This window comes from Triturus cristatus, chromosome 6, assembly GCF_964204655.1.
Source record: "Triturus cristatus chromosome 6, aTriCri1.1, whole genome shotgun sequence".
NCBI lineage: Eukaryota > Metazoa > Chordata > Amphibia > Caudata > Salamandridae > Triturus > Triturus cristatus.
Genome location: NC_140589.1, coordinates 1,797,562,812 through 1,797,586,137, shown reverse-complemented (window position 1 = coordinate 1,797,586,137; position 23,326 = coordinate 1,797,562,812). Strand labels below are relative to the sequence as shown.

The 23,326-nt window shown below is 45.2% G+C and overlaps 1 protein-coding gene across 1 annotated transcript in view; it reads right to left on the bottom strand.

The window, feature by feature from the left end:
* Positions 1-23,326, bottom strand: part of CCDC25 (coiled-coil domain containing 25) — a 91,293-nt gene that overhangs the window by 53,021 nt on the left and 14,946 nt on the right. Inside the window, exons 3-4 of the mRNA XM_085613135.1 lie at positions 6,206-6,245; positions 4,995-5,046 (exon numbers count right to left, since the gene is read on the bottom strand). Coding sequence (XP_085469261.1) covers positions 4,995-5,046; positions 6,206-6,245 — 92 coding nt within the window. The remainder of the gene's footprint in view (positions 1-4,994; positions 5,047-6,205; positions 6,246-23,326) is intronic.

The following is a 23,326-nucleotide window of genomic DNA, read 5'->3' as shown; positions in this document are numbered from 1 at the left end:
CGGGGTCACAGTCACCGTGGGGTCGTCCTGGTGGTATTTGTTCACTCCGGCACTGGCCAGGCTTGGCTGGTGCAGAGTGTGCTGGGTTCGCGGTTCCGGGCTGCTGCTAGGGATTAGAAGTAGGTTTTGAGTAGAACCTCTACTCATGGGAGTCCCAGGGCTTAGAGCCAGAAGGTAGCCAGGTCCTCCGGGGTTTGTGAGGTTGCTGGCCAAAAGAGATGCCGGGTTGGAGCAGGTGCAAGCCCGAGGGTTGACAGGCCGGTAGGGCTGGGGCCAAAGCAGTTGGTGTCTTCCTCTTCTTAGCAGCTGCAGGGCAGGTCTTCTTTCTTCTTGCTCTTCTTTGTATTTCGAAATCTGGAATCTGGGGAAGGAAGGTTCAGGGTGCCCCTAAATACTAGATTTCGGGGTGTTACAGGTAGGTGAAGGGCAGGGACCAATGGGTCCCTGTCCTGGGGTGGGTACACCCCCTATCCTGCCTCTCTCCTGTGGGAGGGGGGCAGTAGCCTAGTCCTGATAGGGTAGGGCTTCCCATCTTCAAGATGGCGAGAGCCCGGAGATGTGCTTCACCTCGCCTCCCCCACCGGAGGGGTGGGGTTGGCAGGCTGGCACATCCCCTGTCCTTATTTGGGGTTTCCGGCCAAGCTTCCCGCCAGAGTGGGGTTTGCAGTGGCCTAGGGAAGCTCACAGAGGCGGCATGCCTTTGAAGCTTCCCCCTGCCCATCCTGGGGGAGGAGATTTAGCACCTCGCCCAGGATGTGCATTGCAGTAGGCCCAGGAGAGCAGGGGCTCTCCCACCCAGGGGTCCAGCAACATGTCTGCGGTGTGGCAGCCTAGGCAGCCTCAGAGCAGACGTGGATTGTAGGTTAGGTTTAAGGGGGCATCTCTAAGATGCCCTCTGGGGTGCTTGGTACATTAAATCCCACACTGGCATCAGTGTGGGTTTAATGTGCTGAGAACTTCTCAGTCTTCAGTGTTGCCATTATGGTGCTGTGGGGTTCGTGTTTGACGAGCTCTCAGCACCATGAATTCTTAAATGGCAGCACTGCACTTACAGTGCCCAGGAATGGACCTGGGTACTGTAGGGGCACAGGGCTCCTGCTCCTGTGCCCACACCACTGGCATAAGGCACCCAGCTAGAGGGGTGGCTGATATATGCCATGGCAGTGTAGGTGATGGGCATGGCACACAGGGATGTGTGCCATGTCGACTCTTTGTTTTGTCTTGCACCCAGACACCCAGCCTGCAAAGGCAGTGAGTGTGTGTAAGAGTACAGGGCCTCTAAGGGTGGCACAATGAGTGCTGCAGCCCTTAGAGGCATTCACTGGTCACAAGGCCCTGGGTACCTAGGGTACCATTTACCAGGGGCTGACATGTGGCCAGGGTTTGCCAATTTGGGTTGTGTGTGTTTTAGGGAAGGAACATAGGACTTGGGCACCTGATTGGCAGGAGTCCAGGGCACACTCAGTCAAAGTATATTCAGCAAAAAGTGGGGGCATACCATGCAAGAAAGATGGCACTTTCTCACAGAGAGGGGAAGAGGAGACCAAAATCCACTCTGCAGTGCAGCCCAAATGCTGTCCGTCTGCATGCAGGCCCCCTGAGGACGGAGGGGGAAGGGCGAAGGAGAGCAGGTAGACCCCAGTTCACGGCCTCAATTTGCAGACGAAATGGGCCGCCACTGCCCCTCCTGCCAGCCAGCACAATCGCTACTCCGCACTCGATTCAGAGCGGCATGGGGGTGCGTCCACCCCATCGCAGATCCCAGGCAGGAGCGCCCCGATCGGGCAATGACTGCAGCCGGCAGCCGTCTCAGGGCCTCCCGTGCCAGGGTCCAACCGCTGAGCCCCACTCCTACCCCAAAACCACGGATCCTCGATCCGACGAGGGAGTCTAGGAGCACCGGAGAGGCACCCGGTCGGCCGCCAGGTCCGTCTTCTCCGCAGCAGAGCCACCTACCGAGCATGATCTCATAGCGGCAGCTAAGCCCGCCACACCCGCCTCCACCAGCAGCACGGCGCCGGCCGAGGCCACCGCGCCCATCATCACCTCCGAAACGGTCCTCGATCTTCTGAGCCCCTCGATACTTGACCGCCGCACTCCCCTCAAGAGGATGGGGGGCCGAATCTGGGGCAGTAGAGTCCGGATAGACAGGATCTCATAGGATTTTTTGCGGGCGCAGAGCTCCTTTAGGCAGCGTCCGCTCCCGTCACTATCTTGGCCACGCCCCCCGTAAGATCATAGTGGAGTGCAAGAATGCCAAAATGGCTGGCAACTTTACAGCACCACCTTTTCCGTACCTAAAGCCACAAAGCAGTAATCCATCAATCAACTCAGTAGTATGCAAAGACCTTCAGAAGAGAGCATTTATTTCTAAAATAAAACGCTAAATTTACCTTTTAAAAAAATGTAGATTCTTGGGGCTCATCGATGGCGGCCGCGCCTTAGGAGAGCTCCCGACAGTCGACCAGTCATCCGCCCATCACCCTGCCCGCAACTCCATCTAGAACGGCCGGCAGCTAAGCCATCTGCGAATCCAGGGTCGAGCCAACAGCGGATGTAGACAATCTTGATGGTGTAGATCATCAAGGGAGCGGTGGAGCGCTGTGTGGCCTAGTCTTGCATCCTGGTCCTGCTCGGTGAGCTGTGCCATTGTTGTGGATGCAGCCCTGTTGGGCCTGGTGACGGCACCCCAAAGACCTACCGCCCCTGTGGATCTGGAGCGGCGGTGGGTGGTGCCGTGGGATCTGAGGCGCGACCGGAGACGAACTGGCCGTTGAGGTTCCCGGTAGTTCCAATATAATGCCTGTGCACGATGTGTATGGTAATTGTTTTCGGTACAAGGAGATGGGTTGGATTGTTCACTTGTCCTGGGCGTGGGCGGGTGGGGCTCCTTTTATGTTACTGCCACTTTAAAGAGACATTTCTGGGAATTCCCTCTAGATACCATATTCTTTGGGTAGTGGGGTAGTGGGATTCATTGGTGGTGTTCTACCCCGTGCCCCCGGTTGGGGGCTTGGTGGGGACACAAACTGCGACAGATACCTCTTGTTCTTTGAAGTATGGGGGCGTGGGGTAATTGTTGAAATTAATTATTGTTTATTTATGTACAGCAGCAGTCCCATTGCTCATGCTCCATTTGACACACATTCGCTGACGATACTTATTTGCTACCGACACTCTTGACTAGCCGCACACCAGGAGACATGGGGAGGTCTGCTCCACATTCTAGCATGGAATGTTAGGGAGGTTCTAGATAAAATCAAACTAGGAGCAGATGTTGTCCTCTTACAAACGACCCACCTCATGGGGACGAAGACCCCCTGCCTTGTTCACCACGGCTACACACAGATATTCCACTCTGGGTTCACACAGGTCCTCCCGGGGCACGGCAAATTCGATCCATCGCAGGGTCCCCGATTCCTCCCAGATGGTGTGGTTAGATGCCTATGGTCACTATGTTGTGGTAGTGGGCGAACTTCAGGAGGAGCAGTTCACTCTGGGTAGCTTCTATGCCCCTCCTCCACTAGGTGCCGCTTTCATTGACTGCTTCTTCCGCATGTGGGGCGAAACGACTAGTGGCCTCTGCCTGGTGGGGTTGGGGGGGGGGGGGGAGGGGGGGGGCGACTGTAACGACATTATTCGACCCGGGGCAGATAGACGTAATCACAGAGTGGGCCGGATACCCAACAGGATTCTAGGCTGTCTTCTCTTGTGACCACCTTATGCTGGGCAGACACAAAGAGGGCCTATCATCCCACCGAGAACGGCTATATGTACTGTTCGTCGGTCCACGGATCTTTCTCCCAAATAGACTACCTGTTTATCCCCGCCACTTATCTCCACAGGGTGTCATCGCCCCACATCCACCCACGGGGGCTCTCGAATCACTCCCCCATGTCCCTGGAGCTTCATATTGGCGCCACTCTCCCTAGATTTTGATGGCGGATGTCACCAAGGCAGCTTCAGAACCCGACTTATAGGACGACTCTACAAGAGGCTATTACCAAATATCTTACATTTAACTTGCTCGCGGCCTCTTCGAAGGTGGGTCTGTGGGAGGCACTTTAGTCAACAGTTAGAGGATTGACATCAGCTTCTGCGCTGGGGACCGCAGGCGGAGGGCACAGGAGCAGGTGGACTTTGAAGCACAGACCAAGAAATTAGAGGGCAACTGTCGTGGACCAGGAAATAAGGTGGCGAGATTGCAGCTTTGTCTGACCAACAGCATCTGCTAAATGAGGCGAGGACGGCGTGACGGGCCATGCAGCAACAAATATATTAATGGGGGGACTAATCTAGCCGTATGCTACATAAATTGTGTCAAGCAGCTAGGGCTGTGATGCCGGTGGCGTGGGACCCTCTGTGGGGTGGGGGGGGTTGGTGTTGAGGCCTGCGGAGGGACCCCAGAGCTTTGCAGACTATTATAGGGAACTATACGCCACAAATGATCATATCAGTGGAGACCAGGTCCAGGAATTTCTTAGGGATGTCCTGCCACGTACCCTATCAGGCGATGCTCGTTCGCACTTAGAAGAAAAAATCACGGTAGAGGAGCTGGCGTCAGCCTTGGCCCAGTTGCACACAGGGTAGGCCCCTGGACCCAATGGCTTCCCGAGTGAGTTTTTGAAGCTCTTTATGCCACAACTGGGCAGTACCTTACTGGAGGTTATACAGGAGGCATTGGAACCTGCATTGAAAAGGAGCAGAGAATTCCACTAAAACCCATAATCTTCAAGTTGGTATCAGGTGTGTTTAGTTTCTTTGTGGCTTAAAATTGTATTATTGCTGTCTCTCCACTACACCACACACCTCATGGATAGCAAGATGCATGTCTCTGAAGAACTAAAGAATGCCACTAGTGCCAAAAACAATGTGCTCATTAAATTAGGTGGTGGATACAGTGTGGTAAACCATATTCTTCACTGAGAGGTTCTCCAGTGAAAGGATCCTATAAAGAAAGCCACAGTGCAATAAAATGAGCAGCAGGACTTTACCTTCTGTAGTCTGAGGTAGACGTGAGCGGATGAGAGCTTGTCCACATGGAACCTACGGAAAGAAAGAGTTGGAAGTAAAAAGCATTAATAATTTCCTGGCATTTAAAGGAAAGCTCTGGGCAAATAACAGTTTTCCTCCAACACCACAAAACGAAAGCAAATAATAAATACCACTGTAATGCACACAGTTCTGCACTTTATGACCTTGCCTAAGACATACTCAGTGCGATTGGCTTGGGAGGGGGTAATAACTTATGTATTAATTATGTGTCACAATAATTAATTTTCAGCAAGATTTTGAAATCAACTCTGGAACATCCTGGTTCGACAGTCTGTGTTGGCAGATCCTCTCCATAATTGTGGTTGCATTCAATTAACCTACGGCTGGAGTACCAGTACATGCACAACCATCAAAGAACAGACACAGGCCTACGTGACAAGTCTAGCGTTGGATCTCATTAACGACAATTCAGAACAAAACAACCATTGGCAAAGCCAATCAGTCTAGCATTGGGTGTCAGCCTTATGACTTTGCCAATACTAGTTGTTTTGCCATGTGATGCGGGGGAGGGGGGTGGGGGGGTCATCCCATCAACATATATAAAAAATTATAGAGTGTGGGCAATAGTGGAGTGTAGCAAAATGAAGGGCTTTGTAGACTGTTTTCAAACTGGTTCAAACAACTCATTTTTCACATCTTCCTCAAAGAAGCACTAATCCAATAAGCCTTCTTAATGTCAATAGATCTGGGTTTAATGTGCTAACGTATGTGAAGACAAGCATGATCATTAGTTCAACTGTGCCTGCTCATGAACAAGGAATCGACAGAAGGAGAGGCAGGGAGATGCTGACTAGCCTCATTCACTGGAATGCATGCACTCTGAAGGAGGCAGAAAGATACACTCAGACACGTGAGAAATACTGCTCTGGTCTAAGCTAAGACGTGGCTGACAAAGTCTCAAAGCCAAGGCTGAAAATGCTGGTTAAAAAAACGCACCAGTACTTGATAGGCGTGAACCCAAAATCCACTGTGTGGATATTGGAAGCAACAGGTCTGTGTAGAAAGCCGAGCAGTCACACATGCAAAAGGAGTACAAATCAGACTTTCTCGTCACAATAATTCAATTATCAAGCACAAAAACAGTTTCAAAACGTTTCTAAAGAGTTTCTCCTTACAATGCACCATGCGCTTCCTCATTTTCAATACCCACCAGATGTCTTCTGGCCAGCCGTGCTTTATGAGATCTTCATCTGCAACAATAAAAAACAGAATTAAAATAATAAACGGATCCAAATATGTTCCACTAACCAACTTAATTGGTAATGTTACTGCAATCATTGAAAGCACTTAATTGCAGGTAACATTCCTAGACCTAAACAACGAAGAATGATCAGCTATTAGGAGCCAATCGTTTAATGAAGTATGCATTTTGTGGATATCCCTAGTACCACTGATGTTGGTTGAATCCAATTCCAATTCATTTATATTTTCTATTTGACGTATGCTATAAACTTCATCATTGATCATTTAAAGTACACTTGACTTTTGTATGCAATAGTAAATTCCTACTAAGTATGGGAGCATTTGAATGCAAAGGACCTGTAGCTACAATAATTGAACTACAATGTCGTCATGTTGTGAGAAGGAATACACCGTTCTGGAATACTCTGGGGCATTAGCAGGTGAACTTGATGGCAAGAGTCTACAGCAAAGAAAAGAAATCACTCAAGAATGCCTCTTTTTTCTGCCAATTTTGGATAAGGATTTTTTTTGGGGGGGGGGGGTGCTTCACAAGGTGATTACTTATGTGTAGTGGTCTTAATGGACACAATTTCGGATCTAACAGGGTTACCCTGCTTTGTAATGATTGAGTCAGCTGCTACGTTTCTTAATTCATGGAGGGACAAAAAGCACTGTTTCTTTCTGTAATACTCTGGCTCCGGGGGCTGATATCAGATTCTGCATAACAAGCATGTTTTTGGCAATTTGCAACTCCAAGCATCCAGTGATCTTAAATCGCTGTATATTTTGCACAAGATTTTCTGTGCATCGATGGCTAGCAAAAATGTGTGCGTTAAACTGCGCCGCGGCACTGCAATATCACTAATGTCAGATTAAATTACACTAAGTGGTGTAATTTAATCTATTTTTCCATCCAGCAGCATGTCTGTGAACAGACTATTAGTTAACATGGTTTACTAAATAACTGTTAATCGTTGACTTTTTAAGATCCATCACAAACACAACATTCCTGATGAACGATTTGTAACATGTTACAGAAACTAGTCAGGCAGGAATGCCGACATGTGCAAAAAGCATAAAGACAATATGAACTCAAATAGCCAGGAGATGCTGTACCAAGAGTGCATCGCTGCGCAGGCTCAGTGGGTTGAGCGCCAGCTGCGCAGGTCAGTGTGCAATGGTCAGAGCACAGGACCGGCAGGAATAATTTCTCCAATAATATTTCTAGCGGATGAAAAAATGGATACCACAGACAATTGAAAATACCCATAATTCGGTGTGTTAGACTGTCATTGCTTCGAAAAATGAATCCTTAAAATTACGTGGAAGCTCAGGTTTCACTATTGAAGATTTGGAAACAAAGTCTATAATACACAGATGGAACAGAACAGTTCCCTCCAAAGGGGGTTCGACAAAGTGATCCGGAAGAGTCATCTAACAAACTGATCTTTGAGCCAGAATATCAAACCAAGGGCAGATTGGAATCTTTAAAAGGGGAAATCTAATTAGATTATTTAAAGAGATACCAAAGCTGCGCAATATCACAACAGCAGATCTCCTGACAGTAGAATTTTTGCAAATGGAAAAAATATCAGAAAAAGAGGTTACTCTTACAACCTGGTCCTCAAAGGAACTAACAGCTCTGATTTTCTCAGTAAGAGCAAATTTTGATGCATGGGGTATTTCTTTATCCTATCCAAAAAAAACAAAAAAAAGCTAAAATCCGTACCCACTTTTATCTGATATAGCAACCCCAAATACATCAGGAAACGAGATTCGTCCAAAAACTTGCTTAAGGTGGGCTAGAAGCACTACTCCTAAAAATATAAACTCTGCAAATAACACACTGGAGATAACAAATCAGAACTGAGCTCGTTTAAACCAACTGTCAGAAGAATCTCACGATTGGTCGTGGGTGCCCCATTTTCTGAGCCACAAACTATCCTGATGAATCCAACAGTCCCCTCAGTATAAAGCCAATAGTGATATACCCAGGTATACCCGAGGAGTATAAAATTAGAATCTGTTCATGGAACATCCATGGGTTCAATGAAATGGGCCAAGACCCTGAGACGCAAGCTTTTTTTTTTTTTACGAAGTTTCGACATCCTCTTGTTACAAGAAACCTGGAACTAGACTCCAAATCCCATTATTGGATATGCGGAATTTCATGATGCGGCGGAACAAATTTATAAATATGGGCACCCAAGGGGTAGGCTGTCCACTTATGTAACAGAAAAATTTGTTTGGCAAACGGAAGAACTTGACACATGTGAAAACTGGCTACAGGTTGTGAAACTGGAAAGCAACAACCTCGCAGATAAAATCAGCTTCTGATTTTAAACATATATGTCCACCCTAACAAAAAGTTGAAAAAGGAAAAACTGGTATGCCTGATTAACCTAATCAAGGTTTTGCAGAAAAGCCATCAAAATTGTGAGATGATAATCACAGGTGACTTTAAATTCAACCTAATAGGGAGCAAGATAAATAGGAGAACGTGTCAAAAGGAGCAGGAGGCTAACAAACTGAACAAGCACTTGCAATGCAATAGGTCTTGCATTTACGTGAGTTTGAGCTATTGACATTGCAAATAACAATGCCTTTTATTTTTGTTTTTGTTTTAAAAACATAAAAGGCATTGTCATTTACAATGCCAATAGCTTAAACTCGTGTAACTGCGAGACCTATTACTTGTTTTTAATCTGGGTGAACTTGACTGCTTCACACAGTAGTACTTTCACAGTTGGAAACTTCACCCATCTACCAATGGTAGATGGGTATTACTATCTTTACACCTACTGCTATCTGCAGACTGATTCACAGTGAGAAAACAAGAGCGTCTTATCCATATGAATCGACCAATTTTACCCTATGCGTCACGATTTTCAGATCAGCGAGTGGAACATATACGTTTAGGTGTTAAAAATGCAGTGTCGGTTTTAAATAGCAATGATCGATGATAAAAAAGGAAACGTGTAGTTCTCGACGTTACAGTAGATGGGATCATATGTATATGACTATATCCTGAATTAACCAGAGCAATGAGTATGTTCTTGTGTTTTTCGAGAGTAAAGCATGCTGGTGCCGGTTTAATTTCCTTAGGAAATATAGCACTATAGGCTCGTCTAAATTATTGTGTAACCGCGTGAGTCTCTTGTAGTATTACTACGGTAGTAAGGAGGAATAACATTTAATGTGCAACCTGCATTAGAGACTTAAACGGGTTTAATCCTCTAGTGTATTTCAGTGAAGGGCGGGTGAGAAAAGGTCAGCCCAAACTATACCCAGGTGCGGTATACCCTGTAATTCAGTTTACATATGGCATTAAACAAAGCTGGAAACATGAACATCAGACAAAGGGGTATGCGCGGCATCAAACGACAAATGCACGAGTCAGTGTAACTTGGGGCACGCCCACGGTTTGTTAATGGAAAGACCTATCGAAAAATGTTAGAACAGTCCTTTGTGCAAGTACAGATATGCAAGCAAATACGAATGACAGAATTGGGCTGTGATGGGTTATTGAGACGGCTACCGCCGAGTGCCCTGCCTGCCATTTACATTTACGCGCTCATATCGTAACATGACAAAGGATCATTTTAGAAAAGAAGGGCGCACATGCACAGAAACAACGACTTCACGATCGCGTTGAAACGTCCAAAATACACCTTTAGGTTAGTTTTCATAACAATTGTCATTTCTGTATTTCTATTCTTGGTAAATACGTCCTGCATTGTATAGCTACGTAGTGCTAAATATGGAATTTGGCGTAAAACGATAAACAAATCCATTCTTGTGCTGTCTCACCCTCTCTGCCCTTCTATCCCTCACTCTGTCCACACCTACTGCAGTATCCAAAAGCCAACACCATGCTCGTCCCTGCCATTAAATAGTCCACACAACGACAGAAATGGGTCAAAACGCCAATCCGTTTACTTAAATCCCTTCTATGTACTGCAGATGTCCCCGCCTACCCAGCAAGGCAAAACAATTAAAGGCAGAACACATAACTGCACCTGCAGACAGACAATACAGAGAATTGCCGGTGGCAAATTGGAGTGAGATTGGCATCGTGCATTGCTGCTCGGACCCGAATCTCAAACAAAAAACGCACTACCCATCTGGACTCCCTTTTCGAATCCCGAAAGGTAAATCGAGAATGGCCATGGGGCTGCTTCTGTGCTACATGCCAAACATGGCCGTGGGCTGGAAAACCTGCTCCATCGGATTGTAGAAATGCGTATTTGGGGTGGGAAAAAAAAAAAAAAAAAAAAAGAAAGCCGGAAGTCAGGCGCCCTTGCCCAGGACGTGGGCGGGGCCTGCTCTGGCAAAAACAGAAACCGGCGTGCCGTGCTAACGCGGGGCTCCCATGCTGAAGGGAGAGCCCCGCGGTGGCGGCCAGAGTGGAGAGAAGCCCCGGGTCCCAGGAGGGGGCCCGGGTGAAGAGTGCGGCAGCTGAGGCTGCCCACAGCAGCGCGGGGCTCCCAGGAGTGCAGGGAAGCCCCGCAAGAGCAGTGCTGCAGCTGCGAGGAGGAGCCCCCCGCCCCCAGAAGAGCAGCCCGGTGAGTGAAGAAGGGCTGGGGGCTCCGTGTGGGCTATTGTTGGTGCAAAGTGACCATTTGGCATTCTGAGCGGCCCCGTCTTGCAGCGGGCCGCTCCAACGGGGCTGGCATGTGGTCGGAAGGGAGACAGGAGATGTGCACATCGCATGTGTGGACGTGCGTGTTCACGTGCGAGTACACAGGCTCAAATCCGCCAAAAGCCTTGCGCGTGCCCATCTCCTGTCCCACTTCCGAGGCAAGTCAGCAACAATAGATCTCGCTGGTGACAGCGCTTTCGCGCTGTGTTCGCCAGGTGAGACCTAAAAACGACCTGGACACCTTGGGATTGGACATTCTGAACGGTAAAACAAAGGGAGATCAACCGGCCAGGATCACCTTTATAAGTGGGAAGAAACAATCAATCATTGACTATACCATGGTCAGTAACGAACTTTACATCACAATTGATTCGTTCTATATACAATCTCACCAGGAAAGTGACCATTTGCCGCAAGTTTTGACCATAAACACAAAACTGTTTCAGAAAGAGAAAATAACTGCATTAACAGAAATCCCGGTCATATACAATCTGTAGAAATGAAAAAGGCGCGGTACGAACGTCACACAAATAATGGTCGCTGTACATACATTCATAAATGATGGGGAGTCACAGTGTACCAAGTCACCAGAGGACTTTTGGGAAAGTTTCTTTTAAATAAATTTCCGGTACTCCCTGGACGTCAAGGTAAACAAAGTAGAACTTATGAACCATGGTTCAATATACAGCTTCGCAACCTAAAAATGGAAATTACAAGGGAATCGAGAAAAGCAGTTACTGCCGTAAGATCTGGAAAACCAGCAACGAACAACAATATCACAGAAATGAGGAAGAAATATAGGGAGAGGTGTAGAGTGGCAAAAAAGGAACGCATGGAAAAGCTCTGGGAGAAATTCATTTGGGCCAGCAAACTGCCTAACAGTTGTGAATTTTGGGGCATAATAAACAAGTTAACTAAGGGAACAGGAATGTCTCAAAAAGCAGGAATAAGTGAGAAAATATGGGAACAACATATACAAAATGAATACAACAATACAAAAAACGAAATAACGATTTTGGAATCTGGGCCGGACATTCTGCAGGTAGAAAAGCATAGTAAATTTGACATCAGCCCCATTTCCCGGGAAATAGCACAACTTGAAGAAATCTCACTACTCCACGATAAGGTTCAATTTGAAGACAAATCACAGGAACCAAATGATATTGGCTTAAACACATTAATTAACAACAAACAACTAAAAGAAGTAATAAAAAAATTGAAAACGGAGGGAGCTGCAGGGACTAATGGGCTCCCAAACGCAATCTTTAAACACGATCCGGACTTTTGAGCAAACTTACTCCGCTCTTTCATTATTGGTACTCTCAAAACAAGATCATCAATTCTTGGAGAGGGAGCATATTTCATCCTATATATAAAAATGGTAATCGCAATGAGCCTAGTAATTACAGGCTTATAGCCCGGACGGACGTTGATGCAAAACTTTATGCTTCCTGTTTATTATTACTTCTACAGGAATGGATGGAGGAGAAAGGTATAATTCCTAAATATCAAACCGGTTTTAGGCAAGGAATGGGTACAAGCAGAAACTTGGCAGCAATAGCAATCCTTACGGAAAAAGCAATTTTAAAGAAATCAGGCCTATTTGCATGTTATATCGATTTAAAAATCAGCTTTTGACAGAGGCCCACGTGATCGACTTTGGACAAAATTGAAAGGATGGGGTGTACCACAACAACTAATTAACTCCATAGTAGCCCTCCATAGTGAAACCCGGGCCCGGTGAAGCTGGGAGGTGGTAGCATAGCATCATCTAAGATCGATATAAATAATGGCCTGAAACAGGAGTGTGTTTTGGCCCCAAGCCTTTTTAATTTGTACCTTGCTGACCTGAACATCCATTTGTCAAAAGTAAATGGCCATCCTCCGAAATTGGCAGAAGACCACACACAGTATCTGCAATATGCGGATGACATTGTGGTCTTAAGCCAAACCCCTATTGGCTTACAAAGAGTCATTGACCACCTGACTAACTACTTTGACCATCAGGGGCTGGAGATAAACAGGAAAAAAACAAAGGTGGTGCGATCAGTGGGCCCAAGACCCAAAAAATTCAGGTGGTTCGCCAAGGGTAAAGAAATAGAGGAAGTTGGAACTTACAAGTATTTGGGCATCAATTTAGGGCGATGCATGCTTTTTACTGATCAAAAATGGGCAATAAGAGCAAAGGCTCAAACCTTAATCTTCTCAAAAAGTTACAACTGAAATTGAGTTGCCCGTCATATAGCCATCTTTTAAAAACAATGGCAGCACAATTACTTCCAGCACTGGCTTACGGATTGGAAATATGGCATGGTCGGAAATTCAGAATTTTAAATGATTTAAAGACAAAGGTGTATAAAGCTGTTTTTACCTCCCTAGAGCAGTGTCACCAGCACAGATCCGCCTGGAATTTGGACTTCAAAATCAGAAATTCCAGAGGCAAAGCTGTTTTTGTGAAACTATGCTGGAAACTTCACTCCTCGGAACCAGGCACTTTGAACAATCTATTCTGGACAGAAATAAGGGCCCAGTTTGATTTAAAAAAAACGCATTCATGGGGTGAACGTCTAAGATCAGCTTTGGTGGAACTGGACATTCAAGGGGCATGGGATCGTAAAATGGAAGAGGGTGGCATTCAACAGAGTGTGCAATGGCGCTGCCAAAAAATTATCTTTCCTAGATGAAAAAAATACAGTGGCATAACCGTGACATTCTTGGACAGTGATAAATTCTTGTGTAAAACTCAAACCGCCAGACTATCTATCAGCTCACTTCAGACTGTTTCTAAAAAATAAATATATGCTGTATCGTTTTGGAGTACACGAAACCAAGGATTTGCAACCAAGTTGGAAAGGGAAATATCAAAATGCAACTTGTAGACTATGTGGATTTCATAATGAATCCCTATGCCACGTGATGTGTGTCTGTCCTATAGTCAATGAAGCTTGAAGGACGCTTTTAAAACCAATTTTAAAAGAGCTCAACATCCGTACTTGTAGGCAGTGTATTACCCGCTGGGCGGGGGGGGGGGGGGGGGGGGGGGGGGGTCATCAAATATCTTAATTTGTCGAGGAGTATAGTTTTTAACCTTGATTGACACACTCTTAAAAAAAGCAGACTTGGAACCTGTGAATATGGTTATTAATGAGTTGGAAAATCTTGTACATATCCAGACATAATGATGCACTTTATTGTGAAACTTTTTTAATTTATATTTTAATAATTTGTAGTGCTATATTATATGGTTGTAAAAAAACCAAATAAAGAATTTTTTTTCCACTATTGAAGATTATTATAGGGGGAAGGAGTTGGCCTGCCCGTGCCTAACAAAAAATGAATGTGTTCTTATGTAACGCAACTGGTGCTCATGTAAAGCCTCCGATACCTGATATCTTCGGGTCAAGTTCGCGCTATATAAACCTCTATAAAAAAAATATATATTTTTTTTTTAAGAAGCCATTCCACTGAAAAGTCATTCCAGTCAGTGCACATCATTAGTATCTACATATTTGTGGGAAATGAACCATTAAGACGTAGCACATATTAAAAATATCAGCATATATTATGCATATTTAAAGGAGAAATCGTTGTTAGAGCAACCCAAGCACCACGCATGTGTATAATAGCTGACGGTTCGGGATACAAGAGGGCTCAGAGTCAATTTCTGTGACATGATGCAATCTTCACTGCTGTAGCACAAGCGCCTCTGCCCTGTTTTGATTAACACAAGTTTCATGAACATTTAACAGGTGTTGGCTAAACTGCACAACTGGAGTTTGCAGTAGAAGCAACAAGAAACAAGACTAGAAAAACAAGCTTTTGCAGTGTAATAGGTCTCGCCTCTGGGACCTTTTAAGTTTTTAGCTATGCAGCATATCATCCTGGGTAAAGCGATTATGGTATTTTACTGACCTCTGCTGGTTTTCTGTTAAGACAGGTAAATAGAGGCAGTTGCTAGAAAAAAAAAAAAAGTCCCTAAGCGGAAGCAGACACGTCCTGGGGCAATGCTCCTAAGCCCACACCAAGTACATACAACAGATTTTGCAGACAGCGAAAGTGCTCTGTAGGCTCAATCTAAAAAGGCAAGCTTGGTGCGCCCCTGCATGTCATAGGACAGGTCCATGACTTGTATACAGTCAGGGAGAGGCCTAGGATTCTAACTAAAGTGAAAATTAAAGTCACAATACCAAATGCACATGCAGTGTGCACTCGTGGCAGGGTAACATGTCCATACACAGACACCATGCAGTTAAAATTCCTGACCCAGCAGCATTGTATATAGAAAAACTGCATGTTGGGGGGGAGGGGGCGGGATCACTTTCAAATTTTTCCCTTGTCACATGCCTAGTGTGTTTTTCAGTGAGAGAGAGAGAGAAAGAGAGATTGAGAGAAAGGGAGACTGGGGTAAAGGTGGGAACCAACTGCTAAACCGTTAGCTTTCTCAGAATTTGTACAATCAAAAGTCTTAACTTAAGCTCTGACAGAACTACATTTTAGCCTCTTTTCCTAATTGGATGAATCTAACCGGTTTCCTACTAATGAGAGAAACAGGTGGAAAACTGAATGGGATTAAGAGTACACAGCATTTCTCTGCCCTCAAAGCGGTCTGTTCAGCTTCAATGTGTTCCTGGCCTGTTTACTGAGCCCTGGCCATCCTTGGGGCTGTTAGTGCAGTCATCCCCTTAAGGTCTGGGTACAGAAAGCTGAATTCTGAAGCTCTCCCTCCCCTGAACCCAGCAAAAGTTTAGTGATGCACTATTTGACAGTGTGAATGTATGTGTGTGCTTCTATGTTTGTACATGCACGTGAGAGCACTTGTATCTACGTGCATTTGAGTGACCGTTGATGGTGAATGGATAACAGCGGTCTGTGGGGGGCCATCTTGCCATATGGATGTAATTGACAAAATCCAAACCAACCATCCGCTCCAAATATAATCCAGGAGTGGAAATATCTGTGTAGAATCTCCCACAGAAGAATCACAACAGGCAGAAAGCACTGGTGCCTAGATTTGCTAAAAATTGCACTGGAGCTTAAGCATCAGAGCACAACTTGTGCTGTGCCTGTGGGCCTCTTTAATGGTGTCAACTGACGCAAAGCTTGTGGCCTCTTTGCACCACGCGAGAGCCTGCATTAGTAAATGTCCCACATTGAAAATGACTGGTAACATAAGTTAACATAAAATAACAAAAGTGATTCTCTGATACGTGGAGTCCACCCTTATGAAATGCCTTAAGTGAAATAGATAGTATGGGTCTAAGCACTTCACTATTTGTTGAGGAGAGAAACAAATAAACAGGAGCAACAGCACTGCCATAAATTGTCATATATTCTTTTCCCACAAGGTCCATCCACCTCCCATCACAAATCATTTCCAGGACTGGTTTCAGTAGTTTCTGAATGTTTCAGAGTAAAAAGGTACAAGTGAAATTACTCTGGCAAACGCCTTGCATTTAAGAAGTAATGGCCTTTGTACAGCATTAACAAAGTTAATTGCTGTAAATTACTTGAAAATAAAGCACGTAAAAGTCGACCTCACACTTTCATTCAATGCAGGGCCTCAGTGCACATCTACACATTTTTCATGGGCTAAACTCGAATTCCAGCTGTTGCTTCAACCACTGGTCTCTCCCAAATGGTTTCGGTCTCTCAGTTGCCTCACCTGCACTGGATATTTCTGGCTCGCTTTACGCCCTTTTTTTTTTAGCTTTATGTGTGTGCAATTAGGAGTGTCTTTACTTTAAAAGACCTCACGGGGATTCAGCAGACCAACCAAGCAATAAATTCTGGAGTCTTTACAAAGTGACTAGAAAACAGACACAAACGAGCATCAGGAGGAGCCGGGGAGGCAGGGCTTTCATAGGATGCGAAGAAAACGTTGGTAACCAAAAGCATCACTAGACCAATACTCCAGGGGAGGAGCAGGACACTAGCAGGTGGGAGTTAGAGGCAAAAGAACACGCTGAAAAGTAAGCTTTTGCGAGTGACGCTCTCCTTAACCAATCAACAGCGATGGGACGAGCCAAACCCCACAAAGTACATACAACAGATCATCCTGCAGTGCAAGTGCTGTAGGCTCAACCTAAAAAAGCATTGTTAAATGCATTAGGTTTGCCTATGTGTTTATTAATACGTTTTAGAGTTTTAGCTTGGTGAGCAGCTGAGCAATATAAATTAAAGAAAGAGTGGATGAGGCGGGAGGAGGAAGTGGGGGTGAGGGAGGTTAGAAACATTATAGAGCAGGAAGGGAGTGGGAGGAGGGCGGGGTGGGTTGAAAACAACAGAGAAGGTCAATGAAAGAGACTGCAGGGACGTGCACTCTCTAAAAGTGCTAGGCTAAAATTAAAATAAAAATAAAGAGTGCCTGCGGCCAGTAAGTCAATGAAATCATACATATGAACGACTACCACGCAAGCTTTAGTTATCCGCTCGTGCTTAACTATGTGAAGCACGGACGCAGACGTCCGCAGCAATGCCCCCTTGTGAACAGTGAGACGGATTCTAACCACTAGAGCATGCTGAACCAAAATGGCGCCTCTGTAGTGGAATCAGTAAAAATAAGGACTGTGCAAGCACTGTGCAACAGAGAGCTGGAAGGGGTTGGGCGGAGGTCAATGACAGAGATTGCAGGGACATGCACGATCTACGAGGGAAGGGCTAAAATGTAAATTCTTATCAGGCAGTGGGTACTTAAATATGTGATGCACAGGCGCGGCATGTAGATGTGCCAAGGAAAGATAACAAAATGTAAGCAGATAGTAACCAGTATGCAGGGTTAACCAAAAGAAAAAAAGTTTGAACCACCAACACGAATGGGAATAAGTAGTTAGGCCACGGGAAACTGATAAGAGAGACACAGAAGGGAGAACAGGCTACAACCATTAGAAACAGAGGAAACCAAACTGGCAAGCATGCGGACCAATAAGATGTGAAGAGGGGATGTATGTCCCTTTTAAGGTATATCAAAAACAAAAGCACATAGCAAGCGCTGCGCAGGCAAAACCTACTAAGCGCTATGGAGGGATCCGCAGGCAGCATGAGTAGGAGGGGGAAGAAATAGTACCCAGAATCACGTCAGGAGCAGCGGACGGGCACTGATTAAGTTGAATCAATCTGTGCTTGGTCCCTACTTCACTGAAAGAATCGGAAGTGACGTTTGCCCAGTACTGTCAAATTAAGGAAGCTGCAAAGAAGAGGGACACTGCAGCCAACAAATATTAAGCAATGGGCGGGCTCCAAGCTTTTTGTAAACAACAGTGCCTCACAAGCGAGACGCATATGCTAGTGCATGCTTTTACAGGCTAAACCAAAACAAGCATTGGCATAGCCAATAGGTCTCGCCTTTGGGACCTTATAAGTGTTTAGTTATCCAGCACAATATCCTTGGTGCAACAACTTCAAGTGTTGCATGGCTAAACACTTATAAGGTCCCAAAGGCGAGACCTATTGGCTATGCCAATGCCTGTTTCACTAAAGCACCTCGTCTTAACACCTCAGAGGCAGGACATAAATAATCTCCCGAGATGTGCCAATGACTCTACTGAGCGTCAAAAGTAATTACTCAAGGCAGTCAGTCAAACAGTAACAGCGGACTTCTGGTATCTGGACACCAGTTTATCCTAGGCAATCTGTCTTTCTGTACATTTACAGAAGTATGAGTCAAGGAACACAAATGAACTCTTACAGCTTGCCGTGCGCCCACAACTGGATCCTGCCTCCAGCCCGGGCACATGCCAAGATGTTTATGTGGGGGTGTGAGGAGGGGTGCAGGGAGACTCTTTCTATCCCAGCTGATTAAATAAATGTGTTTTGCATGCAAGTGGGTGAATAATGGACATAGCACCCACATTTCATTTCCCACAACCGTTCAACGGCCTGTATTACGGGGTTATAAGGATGTAGATGCTGGGAGGGGTGCAGGGTCGTGCTCCGGAAGCATTAGGGGTGGGGAGCTTTGATCCACTCCCTCTGTTTACAGTCTTGACCTGGCGGCTCAATGGAGTACTGATCTCATAGGATTTAAAAAGATTTTCCAGTTTTTTCCCGGCCACAGGTGCGGGTCCACTCAATCTTTTATCCCTCCGAAGTCGTTGGCAGACAAACACCTGCTGTTCAGCGCAAAGATGCCCCAAAACGTGAAAGTGCGCTTTACAAATGTAAGTTGTTTGTTTTGTCGAGAATCCATTCCAGAGGTATCTGTTTACATGTGTCTGTATGGATCGGTTCACTTTTGAACTTGGAAAAAAGCATTAACATACCAATAGGTGGAAGCGTGGTACTACAGTAAAAAGTAAGATTTTTGTTGACTGAGAGCAGTCAAATATTTTACATTCATTCTGCTGATAAGTCACACGAGGGCTGCAACGATGGTAGATAGGTCGGGTTTGAGGAAAAACGAAGGCTGCGCACACTGAGGAAAACAGACTATTCTAGGATTCTGCCTTGCTGAAAGGGTGTGGGCTCTCTGACGTACCCCGAGACATCGAAACACAATGGCAGGGTCTTCTTTGAGGGAGAAAGTGTAGTGGTAGCGTCATAACGGGCCCAGAGTCTCTACATTTTATGATCACAAACTATTTGCTGCTTCCATGAATTTAGTGTATTGATTGTGGCCTTGTAAAAGGTGTCAGTCGGGGTTATAGAGCCTGAACTCTTTCACGGCAGTGTGGTTGCCTCGCCTGCTCATTAGAATGCAACATCCCCGTTCCAGTAGGAAAGGAGTTCATTGTTGATGCCCATTCAAGCAATGGCCTCTCTGCTGAGACTGCGAACAGACACCACGGTGGACCATTTCGTGAGTGAAAACATCAGAGGTAGAGGGAGGAATGGTTTGAGAGGATTCAACTACAGACTCACTATGCAATTGTATGGCAGGATGGAAGTGCAATAAATCGAAAAGTGTGCTCATTTTCACATCCTAAATGAATCATAATGTGTATAGAGCAAGCAACAGCACGCGAGTGGTGCGCGCGCGTGCGCCACAGCGAGACATCCGGTTTCAATTATCGCGCCCATGTCTGGGCACGATAATTGAAACCACATGGTGACCGTGCGGGAACCGCAACCAATAGGCCGTGGGCGGAGCAATGCGCCCGCCTTTGGCCAATTGCATGCTGTCTTTGTTAAAAAGACGCACGCAAAGGCCAATAGCGTGGGACAAAACATACAGCACACGCACGAGCGAGTGTGAGGTGAAATTTTAAAAGCCCTTACATAAAGTCTTCGCCAGAACAGCGCGAGCGCTTTTACAGGTTCGACCGAAAAAACTACCTGGTTATGTGGTGGAGAATGACACTTCCTGCAGAAAGCCTTTAAGAAAGAAGGGTTCATTTACTGTCTTCAAGAATAGTTGATTGCACATAACTTATTAGGTAAGCCTTTAAAGAACATTTATGTTTTGCTATTTTCTGTAAATGTGTATTAGCCCGGTTTGTGTACTGTGTGCACCTTATTACACCACTGAACTTTACAGGTAATTAATGCACTTCGCTGCACTTTAATGCAGGTCAGTTATAATTATGTTTTAGTATTAGTATTATCTAGGGCAGAGGTCTTCAAACTTTTGGAAGTTAAGCCCCCCAAGCTGAATTTTTTCAGATGTTGGGCCCCCCCACCACCTGACAGAAATTTCTGGAATCTGGTACACTACATTATCAACCGCCACGCGCATATCCCGGGCCATATCCGGCAAATAATGTTCCACAATAAGAGTGTTTAGTAAACTGCTGGTTTGTGAGTGGGTGTGGTGAAATGACAGAAGCTTATTACACAACTCAAAACATAATTTTCCAAGATAAAATGTGCGCAAATTATTTTTTACTAGGATGCTTTGCTTTACACATGGCATAGATTGATAATAGCACCACCAACATAAATGTGACGGGTGTGCCTGTTTTTCGCCACAGAGATGGTCAATCTGTGGATGGATTTTTGCTACTGCCATCCTCAGGTTGTGCTCCACATCCAGTCTTGAACGGTACTTCGTCTTTATTATCGCAAGTGCTGAGAACCCAATCTCCCATAAATAGGATGAGCTGAAAGGCAAGAGAGTTTTGATCGCAGTTTCTCTCAAAGCTGAATATTCTGCAGACATTTTCAGCCAACTAAGTAACTGTAAGGGAGACAGTGTTGACAGATTTTTCGAGCACTCCCTAGCTCAGAGCTCATACACGAGAAACAATTCTTCTCTAGAAATCATTAACAAACATTTTAGGCAGCATTATAATGGGATAATTGCCCACCAACCAGTTATGGATCCGAAGACAAAGGTGAAAGTCCACAGAGAGGGCGCTGAATGAACACCTAATTGAGAATTCCTTAGTGGTATGATAAGTTGCTTGCCTGAAGCAGTAGGGGTTTAGTACACATCGGGCTTATGTTTAAAAAAAAATAGAACTAATAATAAATTAATGATGTTACCTATTTTACTTTAGATCAATGTTGTCTGACAGACTTTGTGGTGGCAGGTACATGTTAAGAATTTTGCGTGACCTTGACCTCTCTCGAGTCCCGGTGAGTGTTGCGGCTGTGAGAGCGTGAGCCAAGATTCATGCCTGCATAACAGAGTATTTGTAATTCCTAACACCTCCAAGTGTGTGACAGCTAAGACACACAACTCTGGAAATCTAGTCCAGACCTTTTGTGTTCTATAGTCACAATGTTACCATGGGCCACTGTATGTTGCGTGGCACAACCTAAAGTGCCTCTGGGTGGTTAATAAATATTATTAAATAAACTACTCTATATAACTCAGCATACTAACAATGCAAATGTTAATTATTGAATTAGTACCTTCAGGGCATGAAATTAGAGTGCATTGTTGTTATTTTGCTTTTACATAGCGGTTGCTACAGCACGTTTTGTCATTTCACGCTGCATAGGAAAACAGAGCCATCTCTCTCTCTGAAGCTCTCCTTCATTTGATCTCGATCACACTCTGCCTCGTATTCCGTTCCTCTCTTTTCTGTTCTATCTCACTTAGTTGCTCTTTCCCTTTCTCTCTCATGCTCGCCATCATCAGCGATCCTCACACTTGACACCTGATTTACGCTACTAATTTATACATGAATAAGCACTGGTGTGGGTTAAAAACAGATGAGGATAGAAACATACACCAGGTGCTTATGTACAGCCCCCCAAAAGTACAAGAAAGAAGAGTTGCTGGGAAGTGACATACTCTTTGTTGCATATATTGCTGCTGTCAGTGCTGTGCCACTAAAAGTAGTTATGTTTGAAGTATCTGTTCCCACGTAGAGTAATGTACTTCTGCTGAACAGTACCTGATATATTGAAAATCGGTTCATTAAAAGTATTGCTTGCTTCTGAACAGGGCAGGCACTTCGCACTTGAATATATAAGGTTTTATAGCGAATTACCAGTTCTGTCTCATTTAAAGTATTGCAGTCTTTATTTCAAGCCACTGTTTGCCGGTAGGACCCACCAACACACATTTTAGGTACTAGCACTTATGTTTTCTTAACATATAATTTGATCCCAAGTAAGAGAGAAAATTCAAAAAGGGAAAAGGAGGAAGAGAAAAACGGAAAGATAGTGACAAAGGGAGAAAAAGGAGGAAAATGAATGTGAAAGTGTGAGGTAAAGGGGCAGGCAGTTCTGGCGGTAAATGCTAGAGGCATGAGGTGAAATCAAGACAACGCAGCCTCAGTATTCACCACCTCGACCTTTGAGAGCACTGACCACGTTCTTCTGAGAAATGTTTAGCAGGGCACTTATTATTTTACAAATTAAGCACTGTCATAATTCGTAGAGCTGAAATGCTTCAGCTGCAGTTGGAGGCAAGGAGCCTCTGCTGTGAAATCGAACACAAAAGAACAGGGCTGTCCATTCCTCTGCTTTCGGTTTTAGCAGAGGAGAGCGACTTCCTGCCTCCCACTGCAGCTGAAGCATTTCAGCTATATGAATTAACCCCCTCCTGGGACGGTTGATGTGTCTGCTCTTAACATAACAAAAGCAGGGGCAATTAGTGCCTCCTCAATTTACCCTTCCTCCCCCCTCCAACCCTCCCTTCTGTTACCGGAGTTCTACAAGAAAAAGAAACCCCATTTGAAATGGGTGAAGACTTGTGAGGCGTGACAGTGAGATGAACAAAGGTAAGATTTTAGAGGAGTGCGCGCCCACCTGACATGGTGCCGCGCCCCCCTGGGGGGGGGGGCGCGCCCCACAGATTGAAGAACTCTGATCTAGGGTAATCTTTCTCTTTCTAAGTAAATAAAAGAAATACAATTTTTTGGGATCCAATGGTGCCCTATAAGTAGTACTTAGTACTTTTTCTCATGCATTATTGTGCTTTGCATAAAAAAACACCTTTAAAGAAAATTAGCCTCTGGACCTCTAAAGCACGCCTTCTTCTAAAAATACAACTGGCAATACGCTTATATTCCTAAAATAAGGTGAAGACTACTGCTAGAATAAAGCATCTTGCAGTGT